Genomic DNA, 20,452 nt, shown 5'->3' on the forward strand with positions numbered 1-20,452 from the left:
GTAATTTAACTTTGCTGACTCTTTCAACTTCAAACAGGTGTAGTTATGTCATATTTTGTTATATTCCACCAAATCATGCATTGTTCTCTGTTTTAATAGAGAATGTCAAAATATGAACAACACTTTCTTTGAAAATTTGTTAATTTTGACTAAATTTGACAGCACATGTCAAAAATGATGCAGCATCAAATAAAAATGGAGAAAGAAAATTCTTCTTAAAGGAAAATGCATATACAAAACAATGGCTTGATGGTTCTGTTAAAAATTTAAACAGGCTGTTGTTAACATACATTTGCATAAAGCATCTATATATGTATATATGATCAGAGTATTAAAAACCTGAAAAGTGTTAAATTAGGGTAAATTTAGAACGGATAAAAATGTGCGATTAATTTGCGATTAATCGCGAGTTAACTCATGAAATCATGCGATTAATCTAGATTATTTTTTTTTATCTATTGACAGCCCTAATATATATATATATATATATACATATTAGAAAACACTTGACATATTTAATAGGGATGCCAAAATTCTCAATATAATTTCAGCACAACCTCCACGGTCCAACACAGGCGTTGAATTTCAAGGGTTTTTTTTTGTCCAAATCTGTCTGTTTTATTATTCCCTGTGCATTTGTTTGTGTGTCTGCACATCCTTGCTCCTCCCCGCAAGTGAATATTTAATCACTATTTATTATCATAATCAAACGATATTATTCCTTACAGACAAGTCATTTATTCATTTGTTATCATGTTGTCATTAATGGCAACTTTTAGTTAGACTACTTTTAAACATTGTTCAACAGTATATTTAAACTGTGTGCTTTAATATGACTCCGAGATTGCATTGCACCAGTGTCCATTTCTCAATCCGTAGGCTTTGAGACAGGAAGACGCGAGAAAACATCCCATGTGTGCGCAACCTGTTTTTAAACAGTTTAGACAGTAATTCTCAGTTACATTGGCTATCATATTACTACAGGATAATTTATATTTGTGCGCAATATGATTACATACATTGCACTATTGTTTACAAGTGAGTGAGGCAACACTGTTGTTTACACGTCAGTGACACAATGCTATATATGTGCAACATATTTTTAAATGGTTTATACGCACTTACAGAAACACACACGAGAGATATCTCGTCAATTAAGAGAAAACGCTTCCCCGCCAATGACGAGATTTTCCGTCTTTCCGCAATACCGCTATTATCCACCAGGTGGCGCACTTCCGCAACTTACACAACCCGGAAGTAGCGCCTCACGTGAAAGAGAAAGAACTCCGTGTATGTTTTAAAGATCGCTCTGAATCTGATCTCTAACAAAAGTCCTTCACAAAAATGGAATTATCTCAGCTTTTTGCTCAAAATTGGGTGTTTTTGAAGAAACCTACACATGTTTGAAAGGTGATTACAAGAGAACTAATGAAGGTAGGATGAAACTTTTTTTTGTTTGAAAGCAGAGGGTCTGTTCTTTCATCTGATATATGTTTGTTTATATATTTAAAGAAGAACATTTTCTGGAAGGCATTAAACTTTTGTGAAAATCATGAAAAATGCTGGCGCTGGCTGGCAACTTTTTTTAAAAACACTGGTGGGGAAAGAGTTAAAGTGCGTTCCTCCATATAGTTTCTTTTTTGTGTAAACTTCAACAGTCACGGATGTTACTGACAAAGACGACTAATCGAGTTAACATGACTTGAAGAAAGATTAGCAGTAGTGTGAGTCTGTGTGCGAGCTTTCTCCCTCCCTATGATGCGGTATGTCTGCGCACGTGTGTCCTGTAGTCTGTGTAACAACAACAACTGGGTATTCTCTTATATTTCTGAATTTGCACCACTAATTTTCCTATACGTAAAAAATGTCTCAAAACACAACAACACTTATGAGAAGAGCAACAGCAGTAAAGCTTCAGTGTAAATATATGGTGATTTTGTCAGACAATGTCACATTTTTTAATCAGGATTTTAGCAACAGTAAAAGGAACAGCTGGTTGGATTAAACACGAGGTATAATGGGTCGTGTTTAGTCACTATTTAATAGTCTACTTGTTTTATGTCTGACAACAAAATATGTAAAAATAGCATTCAGTTGTGTTAAAATGCAATTTAGTGTGATAGATCAAAGAAGAGAAGTGAAACATTCAATTTTTCTGTTAAGCAACTACTTTGCACTGGAAGTTTTTTATTATTATTATATATTTACATTGTAATTTTTTATTTGGTAACATTTAAGTTATGTATATTGTTTATGGCACCAGTGAGTTTAAAATAAAATGGACACAATGAAATAACAAACATTTGAGTTAAAAAAAATTGTCATTTAGATTAGTTGAGTAATCAAAAAATTTGTTGAAAGATTAGTCGTCAGAAAATTAGTCATTAGTGGCAGCCAGAGCCGATTCTGACCTTCCTGGGGCCCTAAGCAAAATTCTGCTAAGGGGCCCTTCCTACCTGACCCGGGTCGTGAGCCATGACTCGTGAGCTTTGACACACATTCACACTTGACACCCTACTGCTCTCACTACATACAAAATATGGTTACCAGTGTTGGGAGTAATGCATTACACAATATAATATATTACAGTAATATATTAGTTTTTGCTGTAACGCAGTAATATAATGCATTACAAAAATTTTGGTAATATTGTACTCGTTAAAGCCTTAGTAACGCACGTTACAACAATGCATTTAAAAATTAGAATGTGTCATTTTAATTTTTTATTTTTGACCAATGCCGCGCGACCAGCATCCACACAGGAAAAAGCTGCGGGTCCAGTACCACCGCACATGCATGCAGGGTAAAAAAATAATTCTGCGAATGAGAGCACTAAGTAAAAGCAACAGAAAGTTTCTATTGTCGGTCTCACATGCTGCTTGAACCTCAGATGTAAAGAGACTTTTAGAAAGCTTGTCAGTAAAATCCATATCAACACCAGCAATGACAAGGTAAGCTAACATTGCTATGGTTACAGTCCATATACATAATAGATTGCTAGGCTATTAATATGCTATCTACAGTTTTATTACAAATAGCAACCTAAACTACAATGTAACATTAATGTAGACTTAAACATGGTTATCTAAATATAATTTAGTACATTTAAACATCACTGTTTAAAGTTTTTACTAGCCTGTATGGTAGCCTATATGCATTGTTTGGCAAAAAGCAGTTTGTCTGTGTTTTATTAAAGGTAGGGTAACACATTTTGAAAAATACTAACGGTAGCCGCCTAGCAATGAAATCCCGATCCCACCCTCAAGTCAAATCGCCATCCAAAGTCACGCCTCTTTCAAAACACATGAACACGCACAGATCAGACGGTCACATCTTATGACTCATTCAGCAGTGAGAAAACTTTGCAGTACAAAGTCGAATAACACTTCCAAAATAACCAAATAACTGGTTTACATCAGAATTAGTTTAAGCACACTTTCGGTTGTGTAGACGTAGTAACTAACTTCGTTACGCTAATCCGTAAACGAACACAAATTTCATAAGCAACACAATGTTTCATCAAAGTAGAATATCTGAATCCATCTCAATACAAACATATCGCGTACCTACCTTACCAAAATAAACAGTGCAACGACTCTTTCAGACCCTTTGCCTCCTGCAGCTGTTTCATCTCGGGGTAAAGCAGTAAAGTTACCGATGTTCATTTCGGTTTTTGCTCTTGCTGATCCAGGCAGTTTTTGCTGTTGTTGTTATAAAAGATGCCTTTAGTTTTGTGCCTCCTGTGTAGGTTGTCAATTTAGCAGAAAAGTTTGTTGTTCTCAGTGTTTACAGGCAGGAGGTGAGCGCACGTGAACACGCCGATGACGTATGGTGTCTGCGTGGACTCGCTGCGCGGTTGGCATTCAAATTACGCTTACGTATGAGGGACAAAAATGGAAACGTCCGTTCGGACCGAAATCTATGATTTGTTGAACATTTTTTGGTCCTACGCCTTTCACAGATAACATAAATTTCTACAAATACATTTAAACAACTTAACACAGTGATTGCTATCAGGATGTAAGGAGACTTTTAACCAGCATAACAAAAAATGTTTCAGGATCAAATCTGTTACCCTACCTTTAAGCATTTATTAAAGGGCCATTTCACCGATAGGAACATTAATCTTTATGGAAAGTGAGTCATATTTGTAGTCAAAATGTAACATAAATGTAGAATTTTGTGCCTATTTGACAAAGAAAAGACAAAATGTGACTTTAGAGCACATTTGTATGAAAAACTACAACTGCCACTATGCACCACAATGCACAGCTCTGCAAGCCACTCCTATTAATCGGAACACGGCTCAGACATGCTATTATGTACATAAATGCCACGTTAGTAAAACAAAGAAAATGGCCACCACCACTGTGTCTGACTGACACCAATCATGATTTACTTTTAAACGTGATGTTACATTGTGGTACACACAATAACACTCTGGCCTGGTGTGTAGCCAAGTCTTATTCAAACAGTAACGTGCGGTTTCAGATCCGCAGTACAAATGTCTTTCCAAGTACTTAAAAAAGGTATGCATATAAAATGTTTATATAGTTTTACCAATTTTCTTTTTGTCTCTTGTTTACTGTAATTACACACTCAAAAAAAAATTTTTGCACCTTGTCTAATTTACTTAAATGAAACAAGTTAATCCAACACAATTTTTTATTTTTTTTGTCTCAACCTATTTTTATAATGGTCAATCTGCTTAAATTTAAAAAAAATTACATGAACTAAATCGTTTTATATTGGGAGCACATTAATGATTTTTGTTGCTATTACTTACTGGGCCGTGAATCGGTATTTCCCAGCATGCTTTGCATGCAACTGCCATTGGAGAGTATTCTTTTAAATTAAGTGTTATTTTATGCATTTTTAGGTAAAGAGAAAGACTTTATAGTGTTTAATGTTGGTTTATTTTATTGATTTAGAAGCGATTGTGTTATATTTTTACGAATTGTTTGGTTACCATCGTGCAGAAGAGTGGCGTTTGTGGTTAAGTTGTGGATTTGACGTACGTAGTTCTTTTAAAGAGCACTAACATGTGTCTCTTCTCACATGTTTAACCAATGTGTCATTAGCATGCTAACATGTGCTTATGCTTACTAGTATTATATAGAAACTGACAATTGGTTTAACTAGACGTTTTTGCTTGAATGAACTTATTTTGTCTTTGTTGAACAGACCAGAATTAATTGCGTGGAAAAGTTTTCCTTAATTGAATTAAGTTTATTGAACAAGATATTTTTATGAGCAATGAAAATATATTTATTAAGTTGGTGCAACAAAAGATTATTTGTTTAAATTAACTTATTGTATTCTTGTTGTACAAGCCTAAACTAATTTCGTGGAAAAGTTTTCCTTAATTCAATTATGTTGAATGAAAAAACTATTTTTTTGAGTGCATTTGTGTTATTATTGGCCTCACTGCTCTCACAATATAGACATATAAAACACCGCTCAGATATGCTATTGTGTACATAAATGCCACGTTAGTATAACAAAGAAAATATAAACACTCACTTTAGTCAGACGTCCGTTTATCCCTCCATCCTCCTCCACACAAACGCGTCCCCGTCCCCTGCATAATATCTCCACATACGCGCTGCCTCAGCTCTTGGAGCTTGTGCTCGTAAACCGAAACACGTCTTTGAAATAAGCACGCGACCAGAAACATTCACAAAACAAACGTTCATATCCTTATCTGATCCAGAAATGTTAAACCGAAAGCAAACGGCGCGAGTCCGTCCAAGCTTATATACTCCGCAGCGCGTCTGCTCGTAAACCGAAACATGTCCGTGAAATAAACGTTCCAAACGCGCGCAAAGTTCCTCTCTTGCATAGAAACCTTCACCAAACAAACGCCCATATCCTTATCTGATGCAGAAATGTAATAAAGCAAGCACACAGCGAGAATACAGGCAGTAGTCTGTCCAAGCTTCTCTACGCAGCAGAGGCCGGTGGTTGCTGCGTCTTCACCGGGCTCCTCTACCCAGCCGACGCCCAGGCTCCGGCTTCTCCTCGGGCTTCTGTTCCTACATCTGCCTAAGCTCTTTGCAGTATTGTGGCTCATAAAGGTGCAATGCACAGCGGATTAGAGCATCACGCTTGCGAAATCACCCTCTTCCATGTAATATTGATTAACTTCCACTGTTATTGTAACATGAATTCGGCTCGCTCCACAACTTCTGTTTAGCTTAGCTTAGCATAAAGATGGCGGCTGATCGTTTTTGTTCGGTCTGTGTTCGTATATTTTCGTAAGTCCCACCCACTTATCTGTAATTGGTCTGAAGCGCGAGTGGGTCCCACCCATAGCCCCCACCTTGGAAAAATGAGGAATGAGTGTCTGTAGTCTTTCACACTCAATAGAGATACAGGATTTCCTTCTTTCAATGACGCAAAATGACGATTTTTACATCATTGAAAGAAGGAAGTGCCTCACTGAAATCAGTATTTCTCCCCTCTCAGGGGAAACTGAGGGAATGGTGCACGACCATTCAAAAACATGACTGGGGTTCTAACGGTACAAAGCTTAATGCAAATGGGTGAAGTTTCCCTTTAAGCCTACATGTAATCCATATATTGTACTGAAATGAGCTGTATTCCTTGAGGCCTAATCATCCAATAGCAATTTTTGATAAGTGGTGTCAACCCAGTGCATGCCAGGTTTGTGCTGTGAATCCGAATTAAAAGTGAATAAAAGAATAGAAATAAAAAGAGGTTGCGTGTCTTGCCGTGTTATTAGGCTATAGGTTGCATTATAGTGGGCTCTAGCTCTATTGTGTTTGGTGTGTGTACCATAATTCACCAGACTTTTACCAGATCATTTGTCTGTGTTTATGATTCTGACAGTGATTGTTACTGCACTTTGCCATAAATCTTCACTGTGGCTATTCAACGCTCGAGGGCCAACACATAACTTCTAGATTTATAAGCAGCAAAAAACTGCATTTTAACATTTTATAATGCCTAGTCATACTTCTGTTATTTTGATGAAAGTAACTTAAAAGTAAGGCAGAAGTAGTGTAACTCATTACAGTTCAGAGTCAGTAATATTGTAATGTAACTAGTTACTTTCAAATGACAATAACTTGTGATTTATACATTAACCCTAACCCATTATATAAGCTAAAATTGCTTTGCATACCTAACTGTTTATAGTATGCATAAGAGCAATACTTGATCCCTGATGGTCAATAAAGCCCAATTCTGGCATCTTTACACTGGTTACCAGTTAAATATCGCATACAATTTTAAAATATCACTAATCACCTACAAAGCCTTAAATGGCCTAGCACCCTCATATCTCAGAGAATTACTATCAGAATACAATCCATCACGCACACTACGGTCGCAAAATTCTGGTCTCTTGATTATCCCTAGACTATCAAAAGTGTCTAAAAGTGGAAGATCCTTTTCCTACTTAGACCCTAAGCTCTGGAATGATTTACCAACCGATGTCCGAGAATCAGACACAGTTGATAATTTTAAATCTAGACTTAAAACTTTTCTCTTCAACAAAGCATTCGCATAATTTGTCTAGTAAAGGTACTTAACTCGAAATAGTTATTTGTACGGAACAAAGCACTCGCGGTCATAACACAGACCAACCAAATAAATAAATGAAAACCTTATCTTAACGTATGGTCGGATTGCGATTTTGGAACTTTCGTGTGTCTTGTGAATAGGATGCCATACAAACCCGTTTGCAACTGAACCTGCATTAACGACGACAGTGGGGCTTCTGGCCTTAGTCAAACGGGTTGGCACGTATGGTTGGGTTGTGATTTTGACATTTTCGTGTGTCTTGTGAATAGTATGCCATACTGACCCGTTTGCCACTGAACTTGCATTAACGACGACAGTGGGGCTTCCGGCCTTAGTCAAACGGGTTGGCACGTATGGTCCGGTTGCGATTTTGGCGCTTTCATGTGTCTTGTGAATAGTTTGCCATACAGACCCGTTTGCCACTGAACCTGCATTAATGACGACAGTGGGGCCTCCAGCCTTAGTCAAACGGGTTGACACGTATGGTCAGGTTGCGATGTTGGCGTTTTCTCGTGATCTTGTAAATAGTATGCAATATAGACCCGTTTGCCACTGAACCTGCATTAACGACGACAGTGGGGTTACAGGCCTTAGTCAAACGGGTCGACAGGTTTCATTTTCTCTTAAAGATCGGAAGGTGACCCTTAGTTACCATATATACCGTCGCAGTGGGCCCCCAATTTGCAAAATCCTCAACTGTGGATAATATAATTATGCCGCAATAGTTAGTCTGTCTGAAACTAAGCTGATTAAACCACATCAGTGTGACACTTGCATTACATGCAATTACATGTGAACGGCCCCTACGCTAATATGATTTTGTTTTTCTCTCCCTGTCTTGTCCTCGACCCTGAGGACAATGGGACAAACAGACCCAGTTCCGGTAAATGTGAAAGTCGACACATCTCTGATCTACTGATCGTCCCTCAATGTGATGCCCAGCTGATGGCTGACCAACGATCACCGGCAGAACCCGCTTAATCTCCGCTTACTCTCCTTATCCGCTTATATGTGTGTATATACATATATATCTCCCAAGGGTTTTTCCCTCCTAGGACTTTATTTCCTCGGCTAAACAGCCCGGGGTTTTTTTTCTCCTAGGGTTTTTTTTACCCCGGGGAGGCAGCCTTCTTGGGCTTAACTTAGCTTCCTCTTTTAAACGTTACATTAGTAATACACTCGCTTATAATGTCGAGTCATAGCCGCAGCAAATTTGACTGCTTATGCTATCGTGTATTATGTTGTGCTATTAGTCGTTTTTCTGTGCTTTTACTGCTTCTATTAATGTAAAGCTGCTTTGAAACAATTAAGTATTGTGAAAAGCGCTATATAAATAAAATTGAATTGAATTGAATTAAAGTTTTATTGCAGTTTCATTGCTAAGAAACGCTGTCTTGTTTACCTTTGTCTCACGTGCTGCAATCGAGTTGGGTCCTGTGCGTCCTTGCGTATGTTAGTTTCGGCCATTAGTTGTTGATTGTTGTCGGGCGTGGCCTGCTGAGTTATAGTCCACAATTCAAGCACTTATTTAAGCAGCGTCGTGTGCAGCCCTCCTCGTATGAAGACTGAAGAGTGTAAAGACCATCGACTCTACCTGCGCCACTCCACCGAGCAGAAATGCCGACCTGGCACTTGAGTATTGCACTTTTTGTACTAACTTTTTTTATTTAACTACTTATCTCTTTTTTTGGCTCTCTTGCATATTTTCTAATCTTCTATTTTTACCATGTGTTTTCAAATCTCTACTGTTACTACAACTCGTAAATCAGTTGTATCATGTCGCACGGGTTAAATGTCAATAACCTCTGCACTCTCCCTCCATCCACTACCGCCTCACTGACTTTTCCCATTGGCGTATGGAACTGCCAATCTGCAGTAAACAAAGCACATTTCATTAATGCTATTGCTTCACATTCTGGCCTTTCTGGTTTTGACCTCAAGCGAGTCCCAACTTCACCTTCCCACAGGTCAGGCAATCTTTAGATCTTATCTACACACGCTGCTGTTCTACTTACCACACCTAGGTCACCCCACTACACACACCCTACACACACTTCCTCACTCTTGAAATTGACCTAACTCCCCCAGTCACTGCACATGCTCCCCCATTGGTCACGTTCCGGCGCAACCTGCGCACGCTCTCTTCTTCCCGCTTATCCTCTGTGGTCTCTTCCACGCTCCACACTCCCAACCAACTCTCTCTGTTAGATACAAATAACGCAATCAACAATCTATGCTCCACTCTTACATCCTGCTTAGACAGCTTATGCCCTCTGACATCTGGACCGACCTGGAGGTGGCGTAAATCGAAAGATCCTGCTGCCCTCTGTCTCTATCAGTCTCTTCTTGCCGCCTCCACCGTGGATGTCTCTTCTGCTAAGACCTTATATAACCACTCTAAAATCAACTGCTCACCTGACTCTCACACTCTCTTCGAGACCTTCTCTACTCTTCTTAGTCTGCATGCCCCCCATCTTCATCTGACTTAACGGCTGATGACTTTGCTTCTTTTTATGAAGAAAACGAATACTATCAGCAGTCAGTTCTCCAAACCGCCGCTTCTTGTGCATACTCATACCTCTGAGGAGTGCTCGCTTCCCCCCTTCTCTCTTCTATCTGAAGCATGCTCAATCCCATACCCACCCGTCTCCTTCAGGCCATCTCCTTCAGGCCATCTCTTTGTCAGTTATCAGTTATCAATTCATCTCTTTTCACTGGTACCTTTTAGTGTTGGGTGACATGTCCTATTTTGAGATCGTCCTATTGTCAGCCTGAGAGATCGGCGATACACAATAGTATCGGGGGGGGGGGGGGGCAGTTGTTTACTCATTTTTTATTTGTTAATTTTTTACTCATTATAACAAGTCACTTGATGGGTGGACAAAAAAGAACAAGAGCAACACCGTCATGACTGCAACCTTCTTAAAACTGATGCCATTAATGCGAGCGCGTCATTAAAACCCTAAACATGACTGCTTAATAACTGTACAAACATGCATCTGCGCACGCACACACACGTGCACGCACATACAAACAAATCAATGCATTTGTTTAGTGCTGTTGCAGAAGGCTACACGTGTCAAGCAGTGGTGCTCTCAGAGGATCCTTTTTAAACGCATCGGCCCAGCGGAATGCGATCATATTTTAAACACAATCATATATTAAACACGAGGGATGTATTGCTACAACTCCTTGAAATGCATATCATAAACAGGATTAATACCTAGTGATCTGACAGAGCGCGCAGCTCTCTGCACGTACGCGAGAGTGGGAGAGGCGCCATTATGCAGCGGGACATATTTTAAACAAAAAGTAAAGTTTGCCTCAGCTTGCATGAAACGCATTAAACTGAACAAAGACATAAGGATTACTACTTTAGTTTATGTTTAGACTTTGGACAGACGCGAGAGCGCGTGCACGTGAGACAGAGAGAAGCGCAGCTGCTCATGACGCGGCACGCTGGATTTAGTGCTAGAAGTAGTCCAAGATGCGCACATTAAGTGCAGGTACGTGCAAGAAGGAATTCTCTCTTTACTAGCTCTCAATGTTAAGTGAAGCCCTCAAACCCTCATGCGAGGAAAAGCATGCATTGTGGACTTTAATGTAAAACTATGATGATAATAATAATAATAATAACCATTCGCCAACTATCGTCATGACTATCGCTATGAAATCCTGGCATTGGCGATATGTCTGAAGATCGTCGATACACGATACTATTGTCTATCACCACAACCCTAGTACCTTTCCCGCAGCATTTAAAGAGGCCCAGGTAACCCCTCTGCTGAAGAAACCCACACTCAATCATGCTATGCTAGAGAACTACAGACCAGTTTCTCTTCTTCCCTTCTTTGCCAAGACTCTTGAACGTGTGGTGTTCAACCAGCTCTCCTCTTTCTTCACACAAAATACCTGGGTTCTGTCATTCAAAAACATGGCTTTTCCTACCAATGCTATGCGGACGAAACTCAACTCCACTTGTCATTCAACCCTGATGATCCCACAGTTTCTGCCCGCATCTTAGCATGCCTGAAGGACATCTCACTCTGGATGAAGGATCACCATCACCAGCTTAATCGTGCGAAGACAGAACTGCTTTTCATATCATCTGAACTAAGATTCAACAGCACCTTTCCATTCAGCTAGGTTCCTAGAGCATCACGCCATCCAGGACAGCCAGAAACCTGGGAGTGGTCATTGATGAACAGCTTAGCTTCACAGAGCATGTTACCAGCACCGCTCGCTCTTGTAGATTCATCCTCTACGATATTAGGAAAATAAGACCTTTCCTAAATGAGCACGCCACGCAGGTCCTAGTCCAAGCTCTTGTCCTGTCCAGGCTGGACTACTGCAATTAGCTACTGGCTGGACTACCAGCCTGCACAACCAAACCCCTACAGATGATTCCGAATGCAGTGGCAAGAGTGGTCTTCAATGAGCCAAAGAGGGTGCACGTCACTCCTCTGTCAAGTTAACACTGGCATCCTATAGCAGCTCGCATCAAATTTAAAGCTCTGCTCCTGGCCTTTAAAACCACCACTGGGTCAGCACCCCCTTACCTTCACTTGCTTATACTGCCTTACATACCCTCTCGATCCCTGCACTCTGTCACAGAGCGATGGCTTGTGGTGCCATCTCAAAAAGGGAAAAAAACATTATCGCGTACCTTCTCAGGAGCTGTTCCACAACTGTGGAATGATCTGCAGGTCGCGATACAAACTGCTGACTCTGTAGCTGTCTTTAAGAATCAGCTACAAACACATCTCTTCCGCCAATACCTTACTTCCTAATATAGGACTTACTATCTTTATATATTTTTCCTTTCTCTTTATCTGTATATTTCTAAAAAAAAAAATACTAATCAACCCTTGTCTATGTATACTGTGTTGGACTTGATGAGACTATTTCCAGTGCACTTATGTATTGCTGTTCTTGTGTTGCTCTAATTGCTTCTATTGTTTACCTCATTTGTAAGTCACTTTCAGTGTTTCCCCTAGGTTTACATCTTTGGGGGGTATGTATATACAGGGGTTAAATTGTGATTTGTTATGTGGGAGCTCTGTGGGGAGCGGTACTTCGAGGGGTAACACGTTTAATCCTGATGACAGCAAAGCCACTTGTGTGTTTCAATGACATTCTGGACTTCTGATAGGATTTGATAAGTTTCAGCTTTAAATCTGTGTCAGAGGTTGAGCCAAAATATTTTAAAAAGAGCGTCTTAAATGATGCAAGTCTATGAGTTTGACACCCTATATCCATTTGTTGCACATGTCATTATGCACAATTGATCAAACTTTGAAGGAAGTTAAAAGAATCAAGCTCCTTGAATAATTATAGGCATAAGATGCTACCCCAAAAGACTTAATTATCAAGAAAAGATACAACACACAGTACTGTATCAACAACATGTCTTAGAAATTAGCCATAGAGATTCATGCTGGTCAGCAGCTAGTAAAACAATTAATATAGGTTTGATTTGTGTATTCAAAATACATTATTTTATACTATACAATGAGTTATAACCAGTGTTATCCAGTTAACATACTGTAATTAGATGAATGACATACATACTTTAGTCTTCTATTAAGTTCTCTCAACGTTGGCACCATTCTTACCTCTCTCTCTCTCTCTCTCTCTCTACAATGTCAAAAGATCCTGCGTGCGCGTTCTTGAAGCTGCTCTGAGTTTTTTCGCTTGAGCTGCATATTTTCAACTTGCGCGAAGACGTGTTTAAAGGGAAAAGCGCGTGTTTTCGCGGCAATTGCGCCGCCCGATTCGCGTCATTCGCAAATTCAGAAATATGACAGCATACAATGTTACTGTTACACAGAGTAACTACCATACACGTGCGCGGCGCGGGCATTTATAGCATGAGAGAGGGAGATAATGTGCGCGCGTGTGTGGGAAAGTCATGATAAAATCGATCAGTCGTCCTCTCTGTCAGTAACATCCGTGACTGTTGATGTTTACGCAGAAAAATCAAGTATACGGAGGCGGACTTTCAAAACACCGTCACCAGTTATGGGAGAGAGAGGCGCGCGCTGCACAGAGAGAGAGCATGTGCAGTAAATTAAGCCGAACAGTAAAATATAAATGTGCGCACTCAATTGGATAATTGTAAGTAAACGCAAACACTGACAGAATCATGCCATTGTGGAAATAAGATAAATAACATATTACTTGAGGGCTGTTTAGTTTGTTTAAAGAGTAACTAAACCCTAAACCAAATTTTTTTAGTTAATGATCTGTAAGAATGATGCTTCATTAGTGCTGTTCATTGATTTTAGTAAGTTTTTTGACATTTGGATATAAACTGTTTCACATACTACAATATATGGTGTAAAAACATCTGAGTGCTGCCCTCTTCAGGTTGAACGGTGGCTACTGCAGTTGAATTTTCTTATTGGATGTTGGGTCCAAAAATTAACTCGTGACGTATCCAGGTTCAAGCTCACCACGCCCTTGTTACGATCTCACCACATGCTTGGTACGAGCTTAGTTCCTCCCCTCTATCTTCGTTGGGATCTGCCCACTTTTCTTGCATTTTTCAAATATTGCCAGTGGGTGGAGTCAGGCTCTGACCAGGGGTTTAGTTACGCTTTAATAAAATAACAAATTGTTCTCTGGCACTTTAAAGAAAATCAAGTCAAATTTAATTGACCTTCAAGGGGGGCGGGTGGAGCCGTAAGGAGTGCGGGGCGCCCCCCTTATATAATGGTAGGGGAAACACTGACTTTGGACAAAAGTGTCTGCTAAATGACTAAATGTAAATGTAAATAATGTGTTTTTTTACACATTAAACATGAACACGTTATATTGCGCACTGTAAACACAATCAAAGCTTCAAAAACACTGAAAGAACGGGATCTTTAAATTCATGTGACCATACATTCCTTAAATCATCTCCTTTTCCATTTCCTGTTGGAAAAAGAGATGTATAGCTCAGTGGTAGAGCATTGCGTTTGCAGCGCAAAAGGTATATATATATATATATAAAAGTATAGTTTGTAATGCACTGTAAGTTGCTTTGGATGAAAGCGTCTGCCAAAAGCATAAATATAAAGACCTCTGTAAAATATATGTATATATTGTATGTCATGCAGGTTTGAGACAATGTAATGTTTAACTAAGCAATATATCGCCAGTTATTACATTAATCTGCTATTAGTATATTGGTAACACTTTACAATATGGTTGTATATGATAACACTTAGTTAATGCATTACCTAACATGAACTATCAATAAACAATACTTTTACAGCATTTATTAACCCTCTTGGGTCTAAACGGTTTTTAGAGCCCTGGAGAAGTTTTGACATTTGTGCTTTTTTCAGTTGCTTAAAAACATAATAATGGCAAAAGTCAACCAGGCAAAAGTGTTCAGCACAAACTGGGCTACAATATTATATGAACAACATGTACAATTTGTATTTTTGAGAGAAAAATGTTTATGCATGGCTCCTGAATAATCTGTGATTGACAGCTGAGGAAACAATAGACTTGCATAATGAGCGGCATAATGAGCCTTGTAGGCAGGAATGTAAGAGGAAACTACTTTCTCTGTAGGAAAACCATGATAAGGTTTACTTGGGAATTTATAACAAATTTTTTAAATAGAATGTAAATACACACACACACACACACACACTCTGATAAAGGTACTGGTTGGTCAACAGAGTCAGTGTGTGGTTGGCCAGCAAGAGTTTTACTTTGCGTAGTAAAAAGCACAGAAGAAGACCTGCTCGTCTTTGTCTGGACTCTTTGCGGGGTTTTTTTAATCATTATTGTAGAAACACAACAGATGAGCGTGGTCAACTTATGAATGATTGTAAAAGCAGCACAAAGAAATGTGTGGACATGCATTAGATATACACATAGACGCGAGTGAATAAGGATTTAGATGTGTGCAATCGCGTCTTTTGTAAGAATACTAAAAAGCGCTTTAAATTTCATGCCTCATGTGTTTGTGTGTGCCCGTCGTGTGAACTGTTTGACGGAAGGACAAAGAAATCACTCGCGTCTGGAGACAACTTTTAAGTGACACACATACGCAAGTAAATAAGGATTTAGATGTCATGTTTGGTGCACTCGGATGTGGAGTGGAGAGACTGGATCAGAAATTAAGTAACCATTGACAGCAGGAGGTGAGAGTTATGCATATGAATGTCTCTGCTCGTCCACTTCAATAGCGCGGGGATGTGGGGATCTCAGCTTATTACAGATAATGAGGTAACAGGAAAAGTCTGTACCTCTCCTCCTCCTCATACAGCTTATATCGAATGAGAATATTTGTTTTCAATTTCACTTACATCATTTAAAAGTAGACATTCCAAGCATTAAGTTTTTTTGCGAAAAGCACAATATTCTGTGTTTATAAGGAATGGACAGAAAAAACTAGACACTTTAACGTTTTAAATGATGTATAAATCATATCTGTATGTCCAAAATCAACAGAGTAATCGAAGTCTCTTTGTGTGCCGGACACGACCCCAGTATGTTAAAGGGGACAGAGAATGAAAAACCATTTTTACCTTGTCTTTGTTGAATAATGGTAGTCTACCCACATTCACAAACATACAAAAAGTGCTAGACATGCTAAACATCTCAGTCTCATAGAAATTCCTCTTTTAGAAATGTCAGCCAGAAAACAGCCCAATCTGAAAAACTGATGCTTATGACATCACAGGCATATCAATGCCCCTCCACTTTAAAATAATTGGCTACATTTTTTGAGTGGCAGCAAAGTCAGCCAATCAGTAATGAGATTGCAAGTTAAGCAAGTAGGGGGAGCCAAATAGGTGCAAAACTACTTGTTTAAAATCCCCCACCCTAATAGAGCTATCTGAGAGAGGTTTTTAGGAAGCTTCTAAGGCATTACAGACCCAAACAAAAAATTTTTTGTCTACATGTCACATCACAGAACAAGGATAAATACTCCGTTCAATCATTCTATGTCACTTTTAATCTTAGTTCATGTTATTTTGAGATTTATGGATACATTTCTAAAATCAAACATTGTAACTGTTAACATTAGTAAATTCACCATGAACTAACATGAATAACTATATTGACAATAACTGACATTAATAAAGATTAGTTAATGTTGAAAAATTATATTGTTTATCGTTTGTTCATGTTATTTAATGCATTTACTAATGGTTACTAATACAACCTGTAAAGTGTAACCAGTATATTAATAATCTTTTTTTAATCATGTTGTAGAGTTTGCATTGGCTTACTGTATTCTGGTTCCTCTTTATCATCCATATTCCATGAACATCATTGGCAGATGACGCTGCTGAAGAAAAATGTGAGAAATTGAAGATGTGCTGGGAGAATTTAAAAGAAAAAGGTGATATATTCATTCTGAGGAGTTGCTAAAATCTAAATACACTTGATTAAACTTACAGTTTAAACCATTGATCTTACAACTGACTGGACTGTGCACAGAACGCTAAACTAACAGCTGGAGGTAAAGTCACAAACGGTCATATTAATACACCTAACCAACAGATAGCATCATGATCTAAATGAACCCGCTTTACATCTTATCAGTCACATAAGTTATTAGGATGTGTTTCTAAATAAATTTTTACTTCTGATGTTATTTGCAACGTTTTTCTCACTCAGACAGGATAAGATTTATAGAAATCATTATGAGTCAGAGTCATTTATAACGTGGATTTAAAAAGCAAACAAAATCATTCAAAATATTCTTTATTATCATGAAAATACCTGAAACAATCTGAAGAACGGCAATATAAATATTCTTCTAGACATTTCCTGGAATAGTGTTTGTAATGCTACTTCTTCTGTGGCACAAGTGGAGTTTCTGCCCGAGAGCGCCCCTGGCTTTTGGATGTGCCTGCATTTCACCGTAATTCATTTAAATTCATTCATTGAGAAAACGCGCATTTGCACGATTAATCGTTACATCAGTGGTAAAGTAATTATTACAAACGTGTTAAAATGTGGTGTTAGCAGGGATGCAACAGTCGCTGACCCGACTGGTCAATTTTGATATTTAAGCACAAAAAAGGAAACAGATCTCCATACTTTACTCACGCATTGTTTGATAAGTTCTGTACGTATACGTTTGTAACAATATATTGGATGTGGGCAGGAGTTAAATTGGGATTTGTTATGTGGGGGGCTCTGTGGGAAGGGGGGTTTAAGGGGTAACATGTTTAAGGTTAACCCAAAATATTTTTAAAAGAGCACCTGAACTTTAAATGATGCAAATCTAGTCTGACACCCTATATGCATTTGTTGTACATTATGCACAAATGATCAAACTTTGAAGGAAGTTATAAGACTCATACAACCTCCTTGACTAATTCTAGGCATAAGATACCCCAAGACTCAATTAACAAGAAAAGTTACAACATACTGAATCAGCAACTTGTCGTATAAATTAGCCATACTGTAAAACCTGATAAGTTAACACAACTCAAACCATTTGAGGAAACCTGTTGCCTTAAATCTTTAGGTTAAAAAACCATAGATATGAGTGAACTTAAATATAAGTGCATACAGGGTTACCGCTACATACATTCTACCATGGCGGGCCGCCACGCCTAAAACATTCCTGCCACACCTGCGGTTGTGGATAGAAGGGATACAGCAAACAAAATCTTGCCAGGTGAGCATTGTTTTATCCTAAACCTTCACCCTAACCTAACTCTAAACCAGTGTTCCCCAAATCTTGCCCTGGAGGGCCGGGGCACTGCAGGGTTTGGCTCCAACCCTGATCAAACACACCTAAGCAAGCTAATCAAGTTCTTCATGATCACTCAAAAAAATCACAGGTGGGTAAGTTTGATTAGGGTTGAACCTAAACTCTGCAGTGCTCCGGCCCTCCAGGGTAAGATTTGGGGAACTCTGCTCTAAACACAACATTTCACAGGATTTAGGATGTATTTGCATCTCATTTAGCCAGTGCCGCTGTTTTAATCATAATCCTAATTTGGACTTTTTTCACTATTATTTATTCGCGTATAACACACTGATAAATAATATGTATTACCTGATAAAAAATATTTTATGCGGTGCGGGATGAAATTTTTAAGTATAAAGACGATAGCGTTCGGAACTCTGGGGTACCTATACTTTGGGCGGAGCGGGTGGTCTGACTTACAATATCACACTCCCAACATCTTTTGACAGCTTATCCGCACTTCATTCTGACCACCTGTACGGAGCTGTTTGGTACTGAAACCATTGTCAGCCAACAACCTTATTTTTGTGCAAGGACGTTTGAAATAGTTTGGCAGAAAATAGTCTACTTCATTAGTCAGTAGGGCAATATGGTTTCGGTTTATGTTGGTTAGAAATTTGAGTGATAGGCTTTGTCCAATTCATTTATTATTTATGTTTCATTACTTTTTCTGTGACATTTTTTTCTCAGCTGACAGTGCAATGTTAAAATAATATTTATATTGGCACGAATACAATTTTTGTATACCATTTATAATTGTTATAGGCTACTTAATCTCTCTTTCGGTTAAAGACATTTGAATGTGTCTGGAAATGAGATTTAGGTTTTGCAGACCCGTCAGGTCAGGAAATAAAGCGGGTGAACACAGAGTGTATTTTAAGCGGTTTACTGAATAGAACCTTGTGAGAGCTGGACGGAAAAAAAACAGTCCTGCGCAGACCTCCTTAAACCTTAGGTGTGTATGTGTGTGTCCCGGATAAATATTAATTAAAAAAAGGAATAAAGTTCAAAAGTCAGACTGTAAGAGTCTTTCATGAGAGCATAAATGCCTGTAATATGTTACCACTATAGTACTTGATCTGCTTAAAATAATTTCATTGATATATTATGCCTATAAAGGTGTTAAATTAAACATTTGTCTAATCAAATAATTAATTTTTTTGATCTGAGCACACAATCAGAAAACCCGTTACTCATTTTTTTCATTTTAGTTCAGGAAATAAATAATGAAAAAAACCCAAGCCGTTTTTTATTTGTTTTTAACTCTTTCACCGCCATTGATGAGATATCTCGTCAATTAAGAGAAAACGCTTCCCCGCCAATGACGAGATTTTCCGTAATTCCGCAATGCCGCTATTATCCACCAGGTGGCGCCCTTCCGCAACTTTTTAAACCCGGAAGTATTGCCCTCTGAATGGGATCTCTATGAAAAGTCTGTCACAAAAATGGAATTATCTCTGCTTTTTGCTCAAAATGTGGTGTTTTGCAAAAACCTACCCATATTCAAAAGCTGATTACAAAAGAACCACTTAAGGTAGGATGAAACGTTTTTTTTTTTTTTTTTGAAAGCAGAGGGTCTGTTCTTTCATTTGGTATATTGTATGTTTATATTTTTAAAGAAGACCATGAAAAACGCTGGCGTTGGCTGGCATCTTTTTTTTAAAACGCTGGCGGTGAAAGAGTTAATTTGAAAAAACGATTGAACGAATGATACACGGACCCATAACCATGTTCTTAGCAATTTTTTATGCCGTCTTTTGTCTTTTAAATAGGAAATAAAAACAATGTTTCTTGACAAAAGATCAGATGCCTATACTACGCTAATTCAAAATAAGACACCCAAGTGTGGCAACAGCAGCTGGCCCGCCATCTACTGGCTAAAAAAATATTGGGCAGCGGCCGACCCCTGCAATAAGTCATATCCAGATATCATATTGTAATTAGATGAGTGAAATGGCTATACATACTTTAAAGAACAAGTTCGGTATTTTACACTTAAAGCCCTGTTTTCAGATTTTTATGATGAAATAGAACGGTTTTGACTGAAATTTCGACATGCGGCTGCCCCGAGAATTTTGGGGGTGTTTGTTCTATCACCTCCCACCTCTACAATGTGTGTATAGATGCACTGGAACAATCCTTCCTAAAATGCATTAAACTTTCATTTACAAAGACGTGAAACTCAGC

At 38.5% G+C, this 20,452-nt stretch overlaps 1 protein-coding gene across 2 annotated transcripts in view; it reads right to left on the bottom strand.

Annotated features, from left to right (window-relative positions):
- The window catches only part of abcf3 (ATP-binding cassette, sub-family F (GCN20), member 3), a 72,930-nt gene that overhangs the window by 39,088 nt on the left and 13,390 nt on the right, over window positions 1-20,452 (bottom strand). Inside the window, exon 4 of one of the 2 annotated variants that reach the window (XM_055201081.2) lies at window positions 16,788-16,843. In XM_055201081.2, the coding sequence (XP_055057056.1) occupies window positions 16,788-16,843 (56 nt within the window). Of the gene's footprint in view, window positions 1-16,787; window positions 16,847-20,452 lie in introns of both variants that reach the window. The other variant, XM_055201079.2, reaches the window with a different exon arrangement.

The sequence above is a fragment of the Misgurnus anguillicaudatus genome, chromosome 2 (assembly GCF_027580225.2).
Source record: "Misgurnus anguillicaudatus chromosome 2, ASM2758022v2, whole genome shotgun sequence".
NCBI classification, from domain to species: domain Eukaryota; kingdom Metazoa; phylum Chordata; class Actinopteri; order Cypriniformes; family Cobitidae; genus Misgurnus; species Misgurnus anguillicaudatus.